Source organism: Gobio gobio (assembly GCF_949357685.1).
Source record: "Gobio gobio genome assembly, chromosome: 17".
NCBI lineage: Eukaryota > Metazoa > Chordata > Actinopteri > Cypriniformes > Gobionidae > Gobio > Gobio gobio.
The window spans coordinates 21,630,534-21,654,997 of NC_137110.1; the positions used below are offsets into that span (position 1 = coordinate 21,630,534).

A 24,464-nucleotide genomic window follows, 5' to 3' on the forward strand; every position below is an offset into this window, starting at 1 on the left:
GCCACCACCAGTGTGTCCTTGAGCAAGGCACTTTACTCCACGTTGCTCCAGGGGGATTGTCCCTGTAATAAGTGCACTGTAAGTCGCTTTGGATAAAAGCGTCTGCTAAATGTACATAATCTAATATAGCTTTACTTACATTTTTTTTTAGCTTTACACCTTATTTTACCGGAATATGCTTAATGTCAAGCCTGATCTCCGTTTGCAACTTTTTTTCTCTTCAGCCCGCCATACAGTGCTTAGTAAATGCTAAACAACACCAACCTTTGCATTAGGTGAGTCACAAAGATTTTCATTTTTAAGGTCTAATTGTTATGTGCCAGAGGCTCTTGAGGCTCGTTCAGGCCAGGTTCTATGGGGGTGCTAGATGGTGCTAAACACCCTAAAATGAAAGCTCAGTTGAAGCTGTAATAATAGAATATTTGTAAAATAGATTTGGCAAACGCTTAAGTGCGTATTTGTGTTTGTGCTCTTGAGAGTGTCAAATGTTTCTATTTACAACATGCCTTTGCAGTGTTGAGCAATGTAGCCACTGTGCCAACAATCTCCATTTCTAAGTCCTCGCTAACCAACATGACACAAATAGTCAGTTCCGTTAAAATTCTTGCAGTGGGCCTTGGAAACTTGCGGGTTTGGTTGTGTGGGCCGTTTTGTTACAGCTGTACATAATAGCTGATAAATATCAGTGCCTAATGACATTAGGAAGTAGAGGTCTATGTTTTTGACACATGAAGATTAAAGTTTTTAGTAGGACATTTGTGTTTGCAGGAGCCATTTCAAAGAAATTATGACATTCTTCTTCTCTTACTTTTATTCTCACATGTACTAACAGCATATACCAACAGCATAAACTATGGCTAGATAAAGTCTAGTTTGTCATTCCATATATTTCAAATAGAAAACAATTATGAAGTTAGAAAAGCAGGGATACTGCACACTCAAATGTGAATCCAAAGTTGAAAACAGTATGTAAACACTCAAACGTATGGTAGATGTCCTCACACACTGTCACACGCAGACAAATGTGTACTGTCAAAAACAGTTCTAAATGAAGGTTCAGGTGTACCTGGTCATTGTTTTTAAATTAATGCATTAATTATAATTACTACTACAGGGAGTGCAGAATTATTAGGCACGTTGATTTTCTGATCATATTTTTTTTCCAGGCACATTTGACCAATTCCAAACCACAGTAATCCTAATAACTACTATTGATTTAGTATTTAATAATGTATAAGTGATATATAATTGTTCATGAAGGCTGGAAATGAAAAACACCTTATTTTCAGGTGTGCAGAATTATTAGGCATGTTTTCTTTTACAGATAAATTGAGCCAAAAAAGAGATTTAACTCAGACTGAAAAGTCAAAAAGTATTAAATGCCCATGAGAAGGATGCAATACTAATGCAATACTAGACATTGCAGTTAAGGCATGACCATTGGACAGTGAAATGCTCGTTGGGTCAGCAGGATCTGACAAAAACAGGTGGTGAAGAACAGACACCTGTTAACTGCAAAAGAATTAAGAATTAAGGTGAAGAATTAAGGGTGAAACCATCAGGAACCCTTTAGTCTCCAGCGCCACCATTTTCCAAAGCTGCAACCTACCTGGAGTCTCCAGAAGTGCAAGGTGTCAGGATCTCAGAGACTTCAGTTAGGTAAAGAATCCTAAAAAATGACCCCCACTAGATAAGAATCACAAGCTGAAGTGTTGTAAAATACATGAAGAAGGTTTTTTTATAGGTTTTATAGGTTGAGAGTGACTCTTGAAGGACCAGCACCACATCCTCTAGTACCACTGTTTGAAGAATTCATCTTCCAGAATCTGGCAGTACGTTTTGGGAGTTCATTTTTAGTCCATCTCTGCAAAACGGACTTCAGGATGGACTAAAATGAACTCCCAAAAAGTACTGCCAGATTCTGGAAGATGAATTCTTCAAACAGTGGTACTAGAGGATGTGGTGCTGGTCCTTCAAGAGTCATTCTCAACCTATCTGTCCATAAAGCCTATAAAAAAACCTTCTTTATGTATTTTACAACACTTCAGCTTGTGATTCTTATTTAGTGGGGGTCATTTTTTAGGATTCTTTACCTAACTGAAGTCTCTGAGATCCTGACACCTTGCACTTCTGGAGACTCCAGGTAGGTTGCAGCTCTGGAAAATGGTGGCGCTGGAGACTAAAGGGTTCCTGATGGTTTCACCCTTAATTCTTCACCTTAATTCTTAATTCTTTTGCAGTTAATAGGTGTCTTTTCTTCACCACCTGTTTTTTGTCAGATCCTGCTGACCCAACGAGCATTTCACTGTCCAATGGTCACGCCTTAACTGCAATGTCTAGTATTGCATTAGTATTGCATCCTTCTCATGGGCATTTAATACTTTTTGACTTTTCAGTCTGAGTTAAATCTCTTTTTTGGCTCAATTTATCTGTAAAAGAAAACATGCCTAATAATTCTGCACACCTGAATATAAGGTGATTTTCATTTCCAGCCTTCATGAACAATTATATATCACTTATACATTATTAAATACTAAATCAATAGTAGTTATTAGAATTACTGTGGTTTGGAATTGGTCAAATGTGCCTGGAAAAAAAATATGATCAGAAAATCAACGTGCCTAATAATTCTGCACTCCCTGTAATACTACTAATAACCTATAACTATGCAACTGTTTGTTTTTAGCTTCTCATTTGCATAAAGTTTAACGTTTTTCAACTTTTTTACAGTTTTGCTTTCTCTGCTCTGTTCTCAATCTGACGATTCCTGTTCGAGTCTGCTGCTCCCTTAGAGAATACATTGAAAGCGCCTGTTTAGCTCTGCACACTCTATCCTAGTGGACATAAAACATACTTTTTTACGTAGGAAGTGTAAATCTGATTCTTTATCAGCACTCTCATTTAATTCAACACCTGAATGTTCTTCAGTTTATTTTATTTGATGAGATTGGTCTTTGAATGTACACCAGTATGGTCTGCGGCCTTGGACCCATTACATTGAGCTCCCAGAGCTGTTTAAAAATTGATAGAGGCTGTTGCCAATGGCTGATATGATGAAGACATGAATCACAATAGATTGATTGTGTGACCACAAGGCCCATACAGATTGACATTTAACATAAAATATTGAATATAAACCACAGAGCACTTCCAGAATTTATATTACAGAGGTTCTGGATTATTTGAGTGTGTATATGCTTCCAAGAAGTAGTGAGCTGCTTACATAGGCTGAATTTTCAGGCATCATAGATGCAATGGCTGACTTAAAATGTAAGCATTTTATGCTGCATGCCACATAAAATATCTAGTTTTTCCAAATTCTATGGCAGCATGGCATGCATCATTTGCAGAGAATACAATCCCATGATGGGTTCAGGGAAAATGACAGGCGAGGTGAAATGTTTAGAAATACACACATCATCCAATACTGAAAAGTATTGATAAAATTCAGTGTAGTTCAGTGTAGTCATAGGAAACTTATAACCAACTGAACCAATTGAGGCCCAAAATTATTCACTGTTTCGAAGTGTTTAGAAACTATATGAGACTCTGGGCCCTATTTTAACGGTCTGAGCACATGGTCTGAAGCGGCTGGCGTAGTATAGGGATGGCTCGATACCACAATTTTGTCTTCGGTACGGTACCACAATCTAATACCGAAGTATCGATATTAAATCGATACCATGCAGGGTCTTAATTTTGGTGCGGGTATTGCGCATCATTTTACCCACTCACGCAAGTTTGGGGTTTATGAAGCGGGAAATTACAGCAAATATTTATTTTTAAATGAATCAACAAAGATTATCACATCAAATCAGGCATTTGGAAACTTTCTTGTGAGAAGTAATTTCAGCAATACTGCGCGTCTCCCTTCTCTAGCTCTAAAAATTTGCGAATTGCTTCTGGCTTCTAAAGACATCGCACCTGCACTATAAAAGCAATCTGCGCGCTCAGATTCAACACTTTCGCTGTCGTTTCGGGAGAGCTGTCCACGTCTTTTTAAACCTTGCCAATTTGAGCATGCATGCGATTTTATGGCATTTCGTAATACGTGGTATGGAAGCTGTTTGAGAGAGTTTTCTTTGCGCTCATACAACAACAAACACACAAGCCTGAAGAGCTTGTACATTCCAAATTAAGTTGTTTTTCCTTAGTCAGATACACACAAAATTATGTAAAAAATGTCCATCTTTAGTAAGTAGTCACATAAACACAGTTGGTTATGTCTTCCACGAATGTAAATAGTGCAATAGTATGCGTGCAAATATTATGAAATCTAAACATCACTGGTTGAAATCGAATGCTGGAGATTTTGTTATATATTTAAATTATACGATCTTATGTATGTGCGTTGATCAGTGTTAAAGAAAATAAATGTCTAAATTAGATCGTTTGAGTTATGCACTCACCTATCAATCTCTTAATGTCTTGTACAAGACAGGAATGGCAAGTGACAGGTGCTTGGCAAAGTTTGATGGTTCTTCAGCAGTTTTATAAGCAAAGAAATTCCAAATTTCACGTCTACTCCTCTCTTTATTAAATAGTTGTGGGCGTGTTGAGTGAGATTCAACTGATGTGTTCATTTTGTTCTATGTTGCCATTTTCCGGTTTCACGTCAGTTTGGGTAGCGCACTGCCACCTAACGGTGAGCTTCGGAACAGCAGCATATACCGAAATGAGCAAAATCATGATATCGTACCGTTTTAAATAAAATGTATACCGTATTTTCCCAGTACCGGTATACCACGCATCCCTAGCACACTAGCATTTAGGGCATGTCCGAATCCACTTTTGCTAGTTTAACAATGGAAAAAATGTCCGGTGCACCAGGCGAATGGTCCAAAAGGGGTTGTACCTAGTCTCTTAAAAGTCATGGGTGTGTTTTGGGTGTAACGTGCAATAAACCAATCAGAGTCTCATCTCCCATTCCCTTTAAAAGCCATTTGCGTTTGCACCATGGTGGATTCGCTATTTACATGGCGGAATTTGCGAGCTGAAAGACTGAACGCTTCTCCAGAGAGGAATCCTTTTATTTTTAATATTTAAAAATGTTTGTTTGCTGTGTGTGTAATAAGCAGAGTGTATGCACGTTGTGCACCAGCATATAGGCACACATTACTAACATGGTCTTAAATAACCAAAAATACTGCACTATTGACTTTAGACTAGGTTTCAGTTGGTCAATGGTGCAGTCTATTTCAGTTGCCTCGAAATAGCAGCGCGCCAACAATGTGCCTGGACACCTAATTTTCAGACCAGCAATGAACAGATGGGCGCGAGTGAATTGCTATTTAAACAATGTGGCGCTGGACGTGAAAATGATAACTGAACACTTGCATTGCGCCGGGTGTATGATAGGGCCCACTATCACTTAATCTATTCCTTCGAAAACACTGATGGCTTTTTGTTAGTAAACAAAATAACTTGCAAATTAAGTCAAACAGATGTTGATTCAGGAACCACTCTTTTTGCGATTTAGTTTTTTCAAGGATTCCCCAGACAGAATCAAGCTTGTGAGTACACGAGTCATAAAACCCCCCCCCCTGCTCAGTCAGTTGCTTGTCAATCGAACTACACTGTCACGTGTATGTTTTTCTCCAAGGAGCCTGCAAGATAGAATATAATACAACAATAGAAAGTCATGTTTTTTGCCATTGTTATGCAGTGCACTCTCTTTTTTGTCTCGTCATATTTAATTGCAGACTGCAAACTCATAAATATGATTTATTTTGGGTGATCCTTGCTGGTTTGCCCTTTTTGTCATGTCAGGGGATCATGCTGTATAGCTTGCAGCCAGTTTTTATCTGGCTAGAGTTTCACCTTGCAGGCATGAGAGTTTGTCCTTGTATGCTTTCAGATGGAAGTCTTTGTGGTGGGCTGTGAAATTGAAAAGATTCCGGGTCTATGTGTAGTTCAAACATGAGGTCAAGAAGGGCACCTCTGTTTCCACTTCATTTGTGTGCAGTGGGGACACAGCCTGTCATCTTTCTGTCTACTTCTTTTCTCTCATCTGTCCCTTTCTGCATGTATCTTTGGGTATTTTTCATAGTCACTGTCCGCAAATATTCTGCCAATTGGCACTCTTGGTTTAGGGATAGATAGCACTCCAATGTATTTTTTTGTGATGTTGCTTCTGTCCAATGTCCAATGTTTGAGTTTTGTCCTCTGTTTTTGCTTTAATAATTTGGCTTGGTGAATTTAGTGTGGATTAAGCCAAGTCTTGGATTAGCTAGCTGAGAGGGCTCCTGTCTTGTTTAAGCCCTTGAAAGCTATGGACAGGGCAATGCAGAGTTTTCGCCACTTTTTTTTTTAAGGTGTGTATGGAAATTAATTAATGACTATTTTGAATACAATCAAAATTCTGTTAAATGCATTGTTTACAATTCAGTCTACAGACTCTAATTTCCTGTCAATGCAGAAAGTGTCTTTCTGTACACTATAAGAATTTTTTGTATTGTTTTATTTGTATTATTTTAACCTTTGAAATATTGAGTGTTCAATAACATTAGTTTTTACGCTGTTATTGGTATTGACTACTGCAGTGGTTAATTTTGTATGTCTTCTTTATCTAACACCTGATTCAGATCATCAGCTCGTTAGGAGAGAGCTCCATGAACTGAACCGAGTGTGTCAGATAAGAGAGACCTACAAAATGGGTGGGTCGCCAGGACTGGAATTGAGAACCATCTGGACTACTGAAATTTTGATATTCTGACAATCCTGTCGTGTTATTTGGTCCATAAATGTTCTGTGTGTGATGAAACACTTTTTTTCCCCCTGAAGTTTTTTCCTTCAAACTAAGTCAGAAGCACCATATGGTCGACATGGTTTGTTTGAGTGCCTGTGTTTTGGGTAATTTTAGTTCGAAGGAGAAAAGGTTGTCTGTAGAACACAGGCCTGTTTTATTGCTGCATTGGTCTAATGAATTAAAAAAGAATGTGGTCTCGGGTGACTGCAGACACTGACCGCAGAGTGTTCCAAAGACAGGGAATCTCAGGAGGTCACCTTGGTCATTCCTGGTCTGGCTGATTGCTCCGTCGTGCTCTTGTGCTCTCCCACAGAGTTCATTCGAGGACAAAGCGCTGTAATTCTGAGTCACAGACAGGGCTGGGATCGGCCGGATATCATCAACTTAGGACGCTGTCCAATCACAAAATGATTCGTTTACCGTGAGCTAATGTTTGGATCGGTCAAATGCAGATTATGTTGTCCTTTGTCTGACTCCGTGAGCTCAGAGAGGACGTCTTAATTCTGCAATATATCTTCATATTTGGCCTTGATAAGAGGGGAATATGAACACTATGTCTAAAGGACACAGTAATATTTCACTCAAAAATTTTAATTATTTGCTTTTTTGACGCAAGCTTTTGGATGGGAACCAAAAAAAGATTTTTAAAAGAAAAATAAGATTTTATGGCTTAAAAAATGGCTTAAAAAAACACACACACACACGCACGCACGCACGCATGCACGTACACACACACACACACACACACACACACACACACACACACACACACACACACACACACACACACACACACACACACACACACACACACACACAAAGCATGCTAAATATATCATAGAAGTTACTTGTGAACTACTACAGTATAATCCATGTCTTCTGAAGCCATACAATGGGCCCTATCATACACCTGGCGCAAGGCACGACTCTAGTTTCAGCCTGACGCAGTTATCATTTTCACGTCCTGCACCACGTTGTTTAAATAGCAAATGCATTTGCGCCCATTAGAGCGCCCATGGCCGTGCTGCTCTGAAAACAAGGTGTGTCCAGATTGTTGGCGCATTGCTATTTTGAGACAAATGAAATAGCCTGTGCCATTGAGCAACTGAAACCTGGTCTAAAGTCAATGTTTTTTAGTTATTTAAAGAGCGCGTTAGTAATATACACCTATAGGCGGGTCCACAACGCACATACACTTTGCTTATTATACGCACAGGGATGCGCATCAGCACACAAACATTTTTAAATATCTTACCGCTCGCAAATTCTACCATGTAAATAGTGAATCCGCCATGGCGCGAGCACAACTGGCGGATTACACACACACAAAACACACCCATGACTCATTAAGAGACTAGGTACAACCCTTTTTCCCCATCATTAAATTTAGCTAAACTGGATTCGGACAAGCCCTAAGTGCACTTGCGCTATGCACTTTAGACCATGCGCTTAGACCGTTAATATAGGGCCCAATATATTTGTGAGAAACATGCCAAAATTGAAATAATTGCTGATTACACCACTACAAGTGGATAAACTTAAATCATTCAGATTTATTAATAAATTACAATGAATCAGGTTGATGTTGTGATCTTGGTCAACTGATTCACAGAACAGATCTGACTCAAAAGAATGATTTATTTACAAAACAAACAGCGCTACTTTGCTCATGAACCCTCTCAAGGAGAGATAGACTGGGTGTCAAGTTTTTCAGTGAATAACGGGTTAAAGTCAGCATGAAATGGAAGTTGTGATAGTCTTTTCTTCTCTACTTTGACGTGTATCTGAGTGAAATGGTTTCTCGAATGAGAAAAAAGGTTGATCAATTAAAAATCCATTTACTATTTATGCAATCTAATCACTGATGTGGGTGACAGGCAGGGTTATTATCATTAACTAAAACTATACAGACAAAAACTAATTTAAAATAGTAACATAACTATAATAGTATCTTAATGATACTAAAGGTGTGTTCACAGAATTACTGTAATTATGATAGTCCGACTTGTAAAAACCATCCACATCCTCCTAGAACACGTAATTACATCTTGTAAACTCAAAATCCCTGAGCCCGAGGACATGAAAAGCTCAGAGTAGAACATCACAGATTACATTTCACATTGGTAATTATGGCATGTCGGTCAAGAAGTAAATAAAATCATGTCATTACATACAGTTACATGGGCAATACAAACTACTTCTGTACTCACCTTTAGCCAGGAGATGTTCAAGGATTGGAGAACTGAACAAACCTTGAATAAATATCCCTATACGTCTATTCGGAAAGTTGAACTTTTCTGCAGTGTCCCTGTCAGAATGTTTTGAAATATTGAAATGAACTCTAAGACTCTCAGCATGATTCATTCACCCAGGATATGATGTGATGGATAGCAAATTGTTCCCAACATTCAAAGTGAATACTACATTTAAGGACAAAAGCAGCAGAGCGATGCACATGAAATTCCCTTCTGAAGGAACTACATTAGGAGTTGTTTTTACAGTCTTGCAAAAAAGATCTGTGGGGTTGTGGAGTGTAAGACTTATACCGATATTTCTACAATTTGACCCCGTATGGAGATCTGAGATCTGCGGTAATGCATTTTCTATTAGGTTAGGGCATCATTTGGCCTCTGTTTTCAGATGAAACCTTCCCCTTGAATTGGTTCTAGTAAAGAGGGAGTGTTGTAAGTAGGAGTGCCTCCTTGTCTTAGCATCTAGAGCTCTGCAGCTCTGACTGTTTAGATGAGCTTTTTTAGCAGATGCTTTCCACAGTGTTCCTCTTCATAACACGGAGCTCTGATCACTCCTAAGAGTTTTTCTCGTGGTCCCTGACAGATGATGCAGAAATACTCTTCTTCTTTTTTCAGCTATACTGATGATATCAGTTGCTGGCAAGTTTACTTTGCTTTTCAGCCAGTGTTGGTCTGCTATCAAACACCTTCAGCTGCCCACGTATCTTCCCATCACACTCACTACCACTCTTTTGGACAGCACGGCATACAACATTATGTGAATTGTCTTACATGCACAAAGCTATTAAACTTTTATACTAAATATTGTATATGGAAGCTTGTTTCCGCAATAGAATAAAACATAAAAAGGTAACTTTGTATCTCACATTCACAATTCCTTTTTTTCTTGCAATATCTAACCATATTTTAAAATAATAATAATGACAATTAAATACCATAATTCCAAATGTTTCAATAACTTTACAATAAGAATACAATAATATTCTTCAGAACTTGCACTTTTTATTACCAATGAATTTAAATTACTTTTGTATTCCATTGTGTGGTTATATTTCCGCAAATAGCAATTTCTCAGCCATTTCTATTAAGAAAAAAAAATGTTAAGTGTAGGGGTGTAACGGTTCGCGTATTCGTACCGAACGGTTCACGGGGTGAGTTCCAAATGGAATCAGTATTCCCTATTTGATCCATCCCTATGTGAGCAGGACACACGTGTACCGTATGTAGCAGTTTGGAATGCACTTGGCAAAGGGAGCGGCGTAAATTCCTCATTATCTTCAGCTGGGATGTTCCGGTGACAACGCAGCACAGTGTCCGTCAGCAGATCAGGGTTGCCAGATATTCACAACAAAACCCGCCCAATCGCTACTCAAAACTAGCCCAAAACAAGCCCAGTCTCATTTCAGTGGTTTTTTTTTGGTAAAAATCTCTTATGGGGGGTAAAATATAGGTCTTTTTGGCAGGGTTTCCTGCTGAAATACGCATTCCCGGTGCTAAATATCACACAATTGGGGTCGCTTCAACCTGCGGACATGTATGAACTTGGCAACACTGCAGCAGATGTCGCAGTTTTATCTGCATCATTTTCTTTTTTTTAGCCTAACTGTTGCAAATACAAATAAACATTTTTTATTTTAAAATGTTTATAAAAATATGCTTTGTAATACTGTATATAAAAAGTAATATAACTCTTAAAAATATGAATTGTATATTTATTTATGCTGGCGCTGCATTGTCACGGGAACATCCCAGCTGAAGATAATGAGGAAATTACGCCGCTCCCTTTGCCAAGTGCATTCCAAACTGCTACATACGGCACACGCGTGTCCTGCTCACATAGGGATGATCAAATAGGGAATACTGATTCCCGTGTCCTGCTCACATAGGGATGATCAAATAGGGAATACTGATTCCATTTGGAACTCACCCCGTGAACCGTTCGGTACGAATACGCGAACCGTTACACCCCTAGTTAAGTGCCTTTAAGATTTTATCGAGATTTACTACTTTTAAAACTTGAAAATATAAAACTTTTCAAGGTCTACAAATCACACAAATTCCTTCATAGAACTACTAGTCTCTTTGGTGGTGAAATTCTGTTACAGACTTGTACCTTTTTGCTCATAAACTATGGTTTGCTGCTTGTGTGTGTGTGCGTGTGCGTGTTTGTGTGTGAGAGGTTAAAGAAAAAGAGAATAAGCTTTTGACAACCTCAGTAAAAGATTAAAGCTGCAGTCCGTAACTTTTTGGGCTCTAGCGGTTAATAAACAGAACTGCATGCGTCTTGCGGAAGAACATTGCAGCCGGAGCTACTTCTCTCTGTTTATGTCTATGGCGAGTCACGCAGGGACTGTGCTCCTCCGCAGCGGTTTGTACCGGTCCGGCCTGAAATAGTCCCAATATAAACACTTATTATAAGTGTAACATAATGATTTGGGGTAAGATAAAAACACGGTTTGGAAAATGGATTCATGTTGTACTCTCATTATATAGTTTTTGTAAATCTTGAACACAAAAAAAGTTACGGACAGCAGACTTTAATCAGACTGATTATGTCAGTGTTTTATGTTATGTATAATTTTCTACACCTGCTCCTAGTTCAGTTCAATTATCTACAGGGGTTTGGACAATGAAACTGAAACACTGGACAATATTGTGTTGGAGGTTTCAAGCCTGTATGTGCCAAGCTTCACTGATTTTACATTCCATCAGTAAGAGCAGAGTGTGAAGGTTGAATTAGCAAAGCAATAGCACAGCTGTACATAAAATATTGCAATCCATGCAACATAATGGGAGACACATGAGAGTTCAAAAGAGGACAAACTGTTGGAGCGTGTCTCGCTGACTCGTATATGACCATATCAAGAGCTATGGTATCCAGGGTAATGTCAGCATACCACCACATATACACTCACCTAAAGGATTATTAGGAACACCATACTAATACTGTGTTTGACCCCCTTTCGCCTTCAGAACTGCCTTAATTCTACGTGGCATTGATTCAACAAGGTGCTGAAAGTATTCTTTAGAAATGTTCGCCCATATTGATAGGATAGCATCTTGCAGTTGATGGAGATTTGTGGGATGCACATCCAGGGCACGAAGCTCCCATTCCACCACATCCCAAAGATGCTCTATTGGGTTGAGATCTGGTGACTGTGGGGGCCATTTTAGTACAGTGAACTCATTGTCATGTTCAAGAAACCAATTTGAAATGATTCGAGCTTTGAGACATGGTGCATTATCCTGCTGGAAGTAGCCATCAGAGGATGGGTACATGGTGGTCATAAAACCATGGACATGGAAACTATGCTCAGGTAGGCCGTGGCATTTAAACGATGCCCAATTGGCACTAAGGGGCCTAAAGTGTGCCAAGAAAACATCCCCCACACCATTACACCACCACCACCAGCCTGCACAGTGGTAACAAGGCATGATGGATCCATGTTCTCATTCTGTTTACGCCAAATTCTGACTCTACCATCTGAATGTCTCAACAGAAATCGAGACTCATCAGACCAGGCAACATTTTTCCAGTCTTCAACTGTCCAATTTTGGTGAGCTTGTGCAAATTGTAGCCTCTTTTTCCTATTTGTAGTGGAGATGAGTGGCACCCGGTGGGGTCTTCTGCTGTTGTAGCCCATCCGCCTCAAGGTTGTGCGTGTTGTGGCTTCACAAATGCTTTGCTGCATACCTCGGTTGTAACGAGTGGTTATTTCAGTCAAAGTTGCTCTTCTATCAGCTTGAATCAGTCGGCCCATTCTCCTCTGACCTCTAGCATCAACAAGGCATTTTCGCCCACAGGACTGCTGCATACTGGATGTTTTTCCCTTTTCACACCATTCTTTGTAAACCCTAGAAATGGTTGTGCGTGAAAATCCCAGTAACTGAGCAGATTGTGAAATACTCAGACCGGCCCGCCTGGCACCAACAACCATGCCACGCTCAAAATTGCTTATTACCTTTTTTCCCATTCTGGCATTCAGTATGGAGTTCAGGAGATTGTCTTGACCAGGACCACACCCCTAAATGCACTGAAGCAACTGCCATGTGATTGGTTGATTAGATAATTGCATTAATGATAAATTGAACAGGTGTTCCTAATAATCCTTTAGGTGAGTGTATGTTTGCCCTTTAGGGCAAACCACATCCAACTGGAGTAACTCGACTCAAGAGGAAGCTGTCTGAAAGGGATGTCCAGGTACTAACCGGGATTGTATCCAAAAAACATAAAACAACACACACACAGAGCTGCCCTACTCACTGCAGAATTATATGTGCACCTCGACTCTCCTGTTTACACAGGAGCTCCAATGCCGGGAGCTCTAATATTCAGTTAATATTCATGGTCTTAAACTTAACTGTCTTTCCCACATCCGTTGGTAGTTACGGTGTGGAGATGACCCAAAGAGGCTTAACTCCTGGACTGTTGCATGCCCAGAGTGAAGCACGGGGTGGATCAGTGATGGTTTGGGCTGCAATATCATGGCATTCTCTACTGTGCTTGAATGCCGAAATTTCACTGCCAAGGACAACCCAACCTTTCTGTGCACCTAATGGTTTTTAAACAATGTACCCTGAAAGGGGTGCTGTGCATCAGCATGATAATGCACAAATACACACAGCAAGACTTGTGACAGAATGGATTGATTAACATGAAAGTGAAGTTGAACATCTCCCATGGCCTGCACAGTCACCAGATCTTTTTGAGCACCTTTGGGGTATTTTAGAGGGGTGAGTCAGGAAACATTTTCCTCCACCAGCATCACATTGGGACCTGGCCACTGTTCTGAAAGAGGAATGGCTCAAATCCCTCTGGCACCTGTGAAGGACTTATATCTGTCATCCCCAAGACAAATTGATGCTGAAGTAGCTGCCAAAGGAGGCCCTACACCACACCATTATTGTGATCTAAAAGGTGTTTTAGTTTCATTGTCCAACCCCTGTACATGTGTATTATACACCTTAGTTCCCATTGTTCAAGGTCCAGTATTGTATTAACACCGAGCTGTTACATTTTCTTTGCTATTTTGAATAGTCTTCTTTGCTGTAGTTTAATGAAGTTGTAAGTGTTGCATTTACATCCACACGTCCTTCCTTCATCTTCCTTTGTTTGTGAATATGTTTGGTTTTTGTGTGCACCTTGTAAGGACGACTAAATTGAAAGAAGCTTTTGCTTGAAATGATTTTGCAGTACACACAGATGTAGTCTGCACACCAGAAGGCAATGGGAAATTTATTACAGCGACTACAGCACATATCAATCAATACAAAGTATTTCTCATATCTCACATCTGTGGGTGAGTTTTTGTTGATGTTGTTTTTTTCCTTTTCCTTACAAAACCTATAATGGAAGTATCATGGTTAGATGTTGGTTGTAGGTGGCAGTACTTTGCTTACCAGTACTTTAAAATGCATATACCATGGAATTTCGTGACACTCCAAAATACCTAAAACAATACGTCCAAAAAAACACTACAGAACCATGTGCTTTTTTCTGCCTGTTTGTTAGTGTTATAACAGCACTCCTGTTTGAATATTGAATATATTAGACTGAAGATTTATCTGACATGCCTAAACCAAATATGTGGAATATTAATTGCAGCTCATTATTGTTTTATTTAGATTCTTCCACATTTACAACTTATGTTTGTAGAGCAGACTTCTATTAAATGTAATTTTATGTACAGCATATTCAAGAAAACTAGAAAGTGAATGTTAAGTGAAAGGTGTTGATGCCCTCTAGTGGTATGAAATACTTTCCCACGTCTGCTGATGTAGTTATTGCCAAACAATTCATACAATTCTTTAGTCTACTGAAAGTAATTCCCATCTTTAGCCTCTTTTTTATTTCTCTCTCTTTCTCCAGGACACTAAAGAGCCTCCGGACTGCAGACTAAGTGAATCTTTCACCTCTTCTGGTTGCACGCTGGGGGTAGACCTGCGTAGGAGGAGGCGCCGTTTCTCTGGTAACCTACAGTTGCCTCCTTTATCATGGCGGCAGGCGGAGAGATCACGCAGTCCGGATGACGAGATCATGGCAAGACCAACTACCCTGCCCTTCATCACACCCCCTCGAATTGACATCACACCTGTGGACTCTGAATGGTGAGTCCATCTGAATTCAGAAATCCGATTCTCTTAAAAATCATGTGTAAAATATCTGATGTTAAGGAACTTTCTCCAATCCAATTATTTGTAGGTTGTTGTAAGTGGTGCTGTGGCACGTTCAAAATATGTTTGAGAACTATTCAAATGTTTGGGAAACCTGTCTGTCATTAAGTTTGCGATTCTTTTTGCATATATTATATACATTTTTATATTATATAAGCCTATATACTATATAACTGCCGTTCAAAAGTTTGGGACTGATACAATGCTTTTATAGCTGTGTCTGAAGTTGTTTCTCAATACTCATGTTTTTAGTGTGTTGTATTGTTCTTTGACAACATTCAGATTTGAAGGATATAGTATTGAACTGGAAATTGCTGTAGATGAAATGTCTGCAAAGCTCGTAGCACACATATTGTACAGAGGATTGAATAATTAGAAATCTCCGTAAAAATGTCTTGTTAGGTCTTTTTGATGTATATGCCTAACATTATGTAAATCTCAAACTGTGCGTGATGGGAGATGAACTATTTTAATTTTGCTTGCAGCACACTGGTGATTTAAGCTGCTTCTGTTCAGTGTTGTTGCCGTGAGGAAAGGGAAATTTGTCTGGTTACAGTTGGCAACACAGCAACAGCTGGTTTATAATCATCCATCAATCATTCATCAATCAGTTTGTCTGGTAAAAATATGTGATTAGACATCAAAGTTGCGATAGTCTGATGGCAAGCAAATGCACCAATGACTAATCACTGCGAAGATCCATCATTTATCAATCACAATCAGTGACTTCATGCATCATTCTATCCTTAGTATCATCATTTCACGAGCAAGGACCATGCCACAACCATGAATTTTAGAGAATCATTTATTGAAGAAGTTAGGGATGAATAGGGAGAGGATGAAGAGGAAGGGAGAAAGGGATGGTAGTCCGGCTGATCTGGGCGTCTGTGTTGGCGGCCGGGAGAGTCAGAGTGAGTGCATCATCTCAGTTAAATGTAGGCCGAGTGATTAGAACCCCCGATTCAACCTGGAAGGGAAGAGAACAGGGGATGGTAAAGATGGTTGAATGGATGAGAGAGAGAGAGAGGGAGGGGAAGGGAAGGTTAGAGAGAATGAGCCAAACCGCACTGTAGGGGCGGCCCGATATAAGAAGGTTTCGAGAAGTCAGATGATTGATTGAGGCGTGGCCCCGCTCTCAAACCTCAGTTAACTACACTCTAAAAAAAAAAAAAGTTCTATATGGCACCAAAAATGGTTCTTGGCTCGTAATCATAGGGGAACCTTTTTAAGTGCTATATAGTATATTTTGGTAAGCAATTTTGGTGCTTCAGTGGTTCTTCAGCGGTTCTTCAGTGGTTCTTCACCGGTTCTTTGACTAAGGTGCTATATAGCACCGCTACCATATTCAGAACATGTTAAGATATGGTGCTATATAGCACCAAAAGTGGTTCCTCTATGATTACGACGAAGAACCATTGTTGGTGCCAGATAGAACCTTTTTTTTTTAGAGTGTAGTTAACTCCATATAAAAGGGTGATATTTAGAATTTACGTATAACAAAAAAGTTAATGAGACGGAAACATTGCAGCAAATAAGGCATTTTTTATAGTTTTGCAAGTAGATAGTTCAGGACTTTCTTTTGTTTTGGATTTTTTACTTTTTTGGTCATTTCTCCTATGCATCTTTTATCTGCAGGTGTGCGAGGGTAATTGTCAATTGATTGTTTCATGCTGCTTTGTCTGACTGGGAGAGTATTTTAAAGATGTATTTGATAAATGTTTGCCATTAAATTACATTTCAGTTTGTAGTTGTTATTGGTTGCCAGTGGAGGGCAGCATTGAGATTAAAATACATCATGACATCCATTCTCAGATGTTTCTGTGTGTGAGTGTGGCACCTCTGGTTTAGTAAACCTCATGAGCATTCATCAGTCTGGCCCCCTCCAAAAACACTCCAGACCCACATTTGTCATAAAATATATCAAAGTAGGCCATTTGGTTGCATGCCTCTCTCAAATGGATAGCAAAATGAGGTTATAATGGATGTTTGTGTCAGAATGTTTATTTAAAGGAAAAGTTCACCCAGAAACACAAAAGGTTACTGATCTAGGTAAATGTTCTTTTTAGATATGAATTGTTTGATCAGGACAACAAAACACCTCACTGGAAAAGACAGATTACCAGTAAAAAATATTACTTAAATTTAAGTCTGTTTGTCACATTGAGATATTATACAGACCATTTTTATGATACTTTAATTTTGTGTGTCTTTTTGTTGTTCTTGCCATTTTTGCCCCAGTCATCCTTAAATGGAAAAGCTGGCCAGAATTTTTCTTTAAAAAAAAAGAATCTTTAAAAAAAAAAAAAACAGTTTTTGTGTCCTATAGTAAGTTATACGAGTTTATAACAATATCAGAGTGAGTGAGTAATAATAGAGTTTTCATTTGTGGGTGAACTATTCTTTTAAATTGATATTTAAAGTGAGGTTTTCACAGTCTAAAGGGCCAGATTTACTAAACAGGGCAAATTAGAGTGAGATCGCAATTCCAAAAAAGCGCAGATGTGAGTAGAACGTTCTGCGCATGATCTACTGACAACAAGCAAATTAAAGAACACAGGCGCAGCCGGATCATTTCCAAATTGCATTCCATTGCTTTTTTGGGGTGGTAAATAATGGCGCAAACATCAGTAACATGACAAGGGCAAACCTTAGTAAATCACATTGCGTGATCCATTTAAATACTCCCATAAATTTTGCGTCTGAAAGGGAAACTCCTACTAATGCATATGCAATAAGTTCAGCCGCAAAAATAACTCCATGCGTTTTCTGTGCTAATTTTTCACTTAACTAGCGCTGGCAAAAGCTGTTAGTAAATCCACGAAAGAGCCACAAAAATATACTAGTTCCTTTTTAACTTCTACACAGGTTCATATGTAAGCATGAAGCTGTGTAGCAAACACCTGTGTAACACACACTCACCCTGGAAAGCATTGGTTATTTGCCAGCTATCTCACACTCATGCATCTCTGCTCTTGTTAGAGCTGTCTGTTTGATGTGTGTGTCAGGAGAATCGGGAGACAAGGTTTAGGGAAAGTGCTATATTTGGAGCACAATTATTTTTCTGCTGACGTGACTCCGTTGCAGATTGATTTGGGCGCTCCCAGGTGGCTTTTGGGATAGCTTTATGGGCCAGGCATAAGGAATGATGCTGGAGGATAGACACTACAGGGCACTGAGCTGTCTGCCAAGCGAATTCATCAGTGACTTTACCCACTTTCTCGTGATCGAGCACTCTTTTGTGTGCGTGTGTTCATGAGAGAAGAGAAAAAAAAAAATCTGACATCACGTCATGCAGATTCATTCAGAAGTGCAATTACAGAAGACTCCAGGGCAGATCTCCTCACGCTCTTGTGTCCGGGTCAGGTTGAGGTCTGTTTAGTCCTAATCTGACGTTTCCTGTACTATAAATGGCCGGATGATGTAAGCACACATCTGTCTTTGTAAAGTTTAGTCAATTGTCTCAAAGCAATATTTAATATACTGACCCTCATGTTGTGCGAAACCTGTATGATTTTGTTGTCAAAGGAACACAAAAGGAGAAGTTTAGCAGAATGTTGAAGCTGCTCTTTTAATAACAGCGTGTGCATTCATTTAAACACCTTAACACCTTAACAAAAGGAGAGAAAAAATGACTCGTGTTGTTTTAAATCTGAATGATCTTTTATAACATTACTGATATGGAAACTTTTATGAGTAATGATTTTACAATGATGAAATTTCATGTAGAATGTGGTTCTGTTTTTTGGTCTGCATATTTACATTTTTGTGTGTGTCTGTGCGTCACCGTCGGTTGCAAGGAAGGATGGAACTGGATCTAAGTGCAGCAGTGTTTATTGAAACAAAATCAAACTAACCTAAATACTCAGGATTCTCATAAATTCCAAAACGTGAACAGAACAACCTGTTAAACGTAACAAAAACAGACAACTGAACTGAACTAAACACAGGGCTTAAATACACAGCAAACAGAGGAAGAAACTAACTAGATAATTGACAAGACACGCCTTGACAGAATACAAAAGCAACCAGTGGCCATAGTGACAAACTGGGAACGTGAGAAGACAGAACCAATTAACACTCTAGAAACTAACCTAGAAACTTAGGGTATGTTATGTTGACACAACAACGATGTACTAAAAACAGACGAGCAGACGACAACGTCTGTCCATACGAATCTATGAAAATGACTAAAAAGGCTGTACTATGCATGCAAGGCCAGTAGTTGGAAATGTAGCTTTGTCAAGAAACACCCCATGGACAATTAATATGCATGCGTGAACATGTAACACGCATGCGCATGACGTCACTGTTTTCACAGATTCACGGATTTGTCGTTTACATGGAGACTGTAAAGGTATCATTTTCAAAATCTTGCACTTTGAAACCCATTTTCAAAACCTTGCATTTTCAAAACGCCATTGTCGTGTAAATGAATGGCCAAAACCCATAAAAAGTTTTCCGTTTTCAGTTGAAGACGCTGTTGTGTAAACTTACCCTAAGACACGAATAGAACTGAGCAAAAACAAACTCTAAACATGAACAAACTAATTTAAATCGTGAAAGTGTGTGTGTTTGTGTACCGTTTTTTTTAGGACAAATTTATACCCAGAAGTGAATCAGTGTACCCTGTTAATCAGACAAAACCCCCTTTCGGGGTGTCCTCATTTGTTAAAATTTTATAAAAATACAGTAGTTAATTTACTGTAAAAATTCAGAAGTTTTCTGTTAAGATGAGGTTATAATATTTGTAACTAGCTATAAATAAAAACAATAGAAGTCTATGGAATGGCAGTAGCTTAGATAGAAAAATAAAATGTGTCTGTGTATGTTTGTTCTTTTTTCCAGTCTGTTATTTTCTCATTACTCGGTGGCCTTTCTTGGGGAAGATTAGAATCGTCTTTCTCAAAGGCTTTTGATTGTATGTTTTGATGGTGTCCTTCAAAGCTATTAGTGGAGAATTTTGAGGCATCTCCTTTCATATTACACTTCGCCTGAAAATGGCAGAGGAGCCATCAGACGAGAGGCAATGAAGGATTGCTGGGACACACACACACACACACACACACACACACACACACACACACACACACACACACACACACACACACACACACACACACACACACACACACACACACACACACACACACACACACACACACACACACACACACACACACACACACACGGTACAATACTGTACAAACTTTATATTCTATCCCCTAACCCTACCCATCACAGAAAACTTTCTGCATTTTTACATTTAAAAAAAAGCATCACTTAGTATGATTTATAAGCTGTTTTCCTCATGAGGACCAAAAAATGTCCCTACAAGGACAATGATTTTGGATGTTGCTATCTTTGTGGGGAAATGTTGGGGTTTACCAGGACACACACACACACACACACACACAGACACTCTTGATCACACCACAGTGGTAATAGTCAGACATATATTGTGTGTGCGCAAACAATTTTGTTGAATTACTTTGGTATCAAGCTTTTGACTTTCAAGGCTTGATTTGTGCTTAGAGACCAAGTAATGGAGGCAGGCTGGGACTAAGTAGGCCTGCAGTAATCAACTTCCCTCCAAATCAAAATGACCTGTATTTTCCACTTTGTCAACTGCAATGTCTCCTGCCGTGGAGTGGAGTACTCATTCTAATAGAAATGTAATGATACATCATATATCGAGATATTGTGAAAATGCGACGATATGTATCGTTGATGTAAACGATATGATTTGCGATATATAGTTAGTTTTATCAAGAGCTCAGTTTACTGTATTTATAAGGTATAATTCACTTAAAAATGTACATTTTGTCATCATGTACTCACCCTCATGTCAACCTATAAGATTTCAATTTAACTTAAAAAAAAAATGTCATAAAGGCATCGTGAAAAATAATCAATCGAGTGGTCTAATCCTAATCCAAGTGTTCTGAAGAGACACAATGGCTTTTTATGATGAACAGATATACAACAACGGGCATATCCTACTGTAGTAAACACGCACGTTCAAATGATTGCGTGACGCGCGAAAACAAAATAAGAGTGAGTAAATGCAGAACTAAACATTTACAGTTTGGGTCATTTTGACATGCTTTCTTGAGATTAGAACTGTGACTGATTCCATTGATCATCCGAAGCATACTCGCTGCCGGAACGGAGCTCCGCAAAGTGAAAGCACAAACATAATTTAAAAAACCATATCACATTTAGTTTTAGTAGTATGATTATTTAAAATGTTTTAGATGGTTTATTCTTATATCTATAGTGCATTAATAGCAGGAGAGGTGGGACATAGCGAGCACCGGGAGAGTGAGTGTGCGCGTGGCGCGAGTAGGCTTCTGCATGAGAAAAAAAAATTACGTTTACAGAGTTTCAGTGACATTACTACATTAAACTACTATATATAGAATGTTAAATATCATGTAATGCAATGGGGTGTCCTGATATTAATATAATAACAATAATATTATCTAAAGAATAATAAAAAAAGTAATAATAAAAAAACACCTCTTTATTTTGGCTTAAAATATTGCGATAAATATCGTATCGTGAGTTTAGTATTATGATAGTATCGAATCATGACACAAGTGTATCGTTACACCCCTACATTCTAATCATTTAAATTAAGTTACTAGCTCAGATAGTCTGTCCCACATATCCATAAACTACAAGAACTGCAATTCACTGCAACTTCAGGAGTTGCTGACTGGCTATAGTGCAGTTACAACAGCAGTAATTGAACTAGATCTGCATTTCCTTTGCATTGAATTGTTTGCCTACAGCATCAGAGCTGCTTTGCCATTGTTAGTACAATTAGTACGTGTCTTGTCGGCTCATAACAGCTTCTGTGCTGTTTTTGCAGTGAATGAGCAGATATGGTTAAATAGATGGATAAAGAAAAAACAATCACAATTCAGCATGCAAATGAGGGCAAGAATGAAGCCAAATTTCAACTCAGTATGTAAATATTGCAGTGAAACACCAAATCGGTTAGATTTTGAATAGTGAACATTCAATGTCAAGCAATTGCAAAGTAAAATTTTTTTATCCTAAATTAAGCTCTTAGCAGAGTATTAAGTTTATAAAAGCTAAACAGATGAAACTTTGTTGAATGTTGTGGGCTGAATTAATAGCAGACAATTGCATTTGCAAGCACTGTAACTATAACCAGCACTCTAATGCTGCGTTCAAGGCGAATTGAGCGTCTGGAGTGAGTGATTTCCATGTTAAGTCAATGTAAAGACGCGGTGACGTGTGTCTGGAGCTCCTGTGGCGCGATAGAGGTGTTAAGTGCTGCGCGATGGACATGATTTCGCCTCATTCGCGCGTCCAGTTCGGCTTTTCAGTAGCTGTAAAAATGGATCAATTTAATCTCTTTAGCTTGATACATTGTTTAAAGCAGAAACCACAACGGATGCACTCAGTGTTTGGGGTAGAGCCAATCTTACTTGTTCTTACAGATACACAAAATACTTAGCAGCACTGTGTAGGGTGAGAAATGTAGCGGGAGTTGTTGGAGTTTACGAGACACTTCTCACAAATTGTAATCCTGTGAAATGGTTTTAAAATCACTCTGCAGGGGTTGCGTTTGCCCTCATTCTCATTCTGTCACTACCACACTTCCCTCTCGTCTTAGCTTTCTCATAATGTCCTCATTGGTGCCCAGCGTCTCTCATCCTTTTACTATATGAACTAGAATTGTGAGCCATATGACTTCCCTCATCGCAGCAGTCAGCAGTAAGGAAATGTCTTTATGTAAGACCTTCAGTTATGTAAGACCTTTCCACTAAGGCTCCATCAGTGAATAGGCTCACAACTCAGAAATGTCAGAGCGACTTGATCACATTCCTCTCCATTGAACCCGGTGCTAAACTTGCATTACTGCACAAGGTTTGGAATTCACAGTAGTGCAAACCACTACAAAGGATATAGTAGTAGTTTAGAACTTAGTAAATGTGGTAGGGTAACCTAAATGTTATAGGTTCAAATCCTGTCAGCAAATCCAGTGACTAATGAACTATCACCATTAACAAAGCCACTTCACGTGAGGTTGATCTCGGAGGACTGTCTGTTGTGTACTGTAAGTGTTTGCTAAATGGAAGTCCTACCATCTGCAGGGTCCTCAAAATGGTGTTTACAGATTTGCACTGTAGTTTCACACTCTGGCATTATCTACTTTCATGGTACTTTATACTGTAAATAGAATAAGAGCCCCAGTTTCCCCTCAGTGGGAGCCAGCTTACCACATTGTTGAACGTCTTGAGGGAAATACAGAGCTTGTTAAACATTGACATCTTGTCATCTTAAAAGACTGCACTGAAGCCGTGCTATACCCGTCTTTACAGAACCAGTGCATAAAACAGTAAGTTTACCTCACAGACCTTGTCTTCTGCTCCGACAACTAGGTAGTGTGTATGTGTCGTATGTAGGGATGAGACATTTCACGATAAACCACGATAAAATTTACTGACGTTTAGTATTATTGTTTAAAATTGAATTATCATTAAAACTGTTTGATTATCGCGATTTTGAAAACTCGCTGTAAATCCTGTCCAGCCAGCATCAGTCAGGCGCAGACGCAACGTGCAACATTTTTTTTTTAAACGAGAAGAAATGGCAGAAGGCCGTGACAACACTCAGGAGATTTTTCAGCCTTCTAAAAGACCAGAACTGAGGTGTGGTCATATTTTGACTTTTACAAAAGTAAACCTAATCGAGGATGGTCACCCTGTCTGCAGAACATGCAAAAAGAAAGTCGCTGCAATATGGGGAAACACTTCAAATCTGCAGAGTCATCTTCGTGACCATCACCTACAAAGAACACAAGGCAAGTTAACTTTGACCTCAATACCAAAACTACGTCTGGGAAATAATTGGACACAAAATGTTGTTTTGAGCTGAAATATTTGATCTCACTCACTTGAAATAAATGTGAAGCTTTCGTGAAGAAAAATTTGCAGCAAGTGGCTTTGAACCAAAGACAAACGAACAAGTTCAAACAACTATAAAGGGTGACATTTAAGGGATAATAATGTATACCGTTATTCATTGTACACTTATTACACAGATTAAATAATTACGTATTGAATTGAGATTAATGTTTTAAATCTTACCTGTTTATAAATCCATTTTGTTTAGCGTACAAAACAATCGTCCAGACAAGATGATCACAACAATATTACAGTAGTATTAATAGTAAAGTCCTCTGATTTCATTTTCAATACAATCAAAAACAAAGACGCAAGACGGCAAGTTGCATTTGAATTAAACGAGAGAGC

The 24,464-nt window shown here is 38.9% G+C and overlaps 1 protein-coding gene across 2 annotated transcripts in view; it reads left to right on the forward strand.

Moving 5' to 3' along the window:
• pde4ba (phosphodiesterase 4B, cAMP-specific a) overlaps positions 1-24,464 on the forward strand; it is a 200,900-nt gene that overhangs the window by 56,680 nt on the left and 119,756 nt on the right. For both annotated transcript variants that reach the window (XM_079840808.1, XM_079840809.1), the window contains one exon: positions 14,870-15,108. In XM_079840808.1, the coding sequence (XP_079696934.1) occupies positions 14,870-15,108 (239 nt within the window). The remainder of the gene's footprint in view (positions 1-14,869; positions 15,109-24,464) is intronic.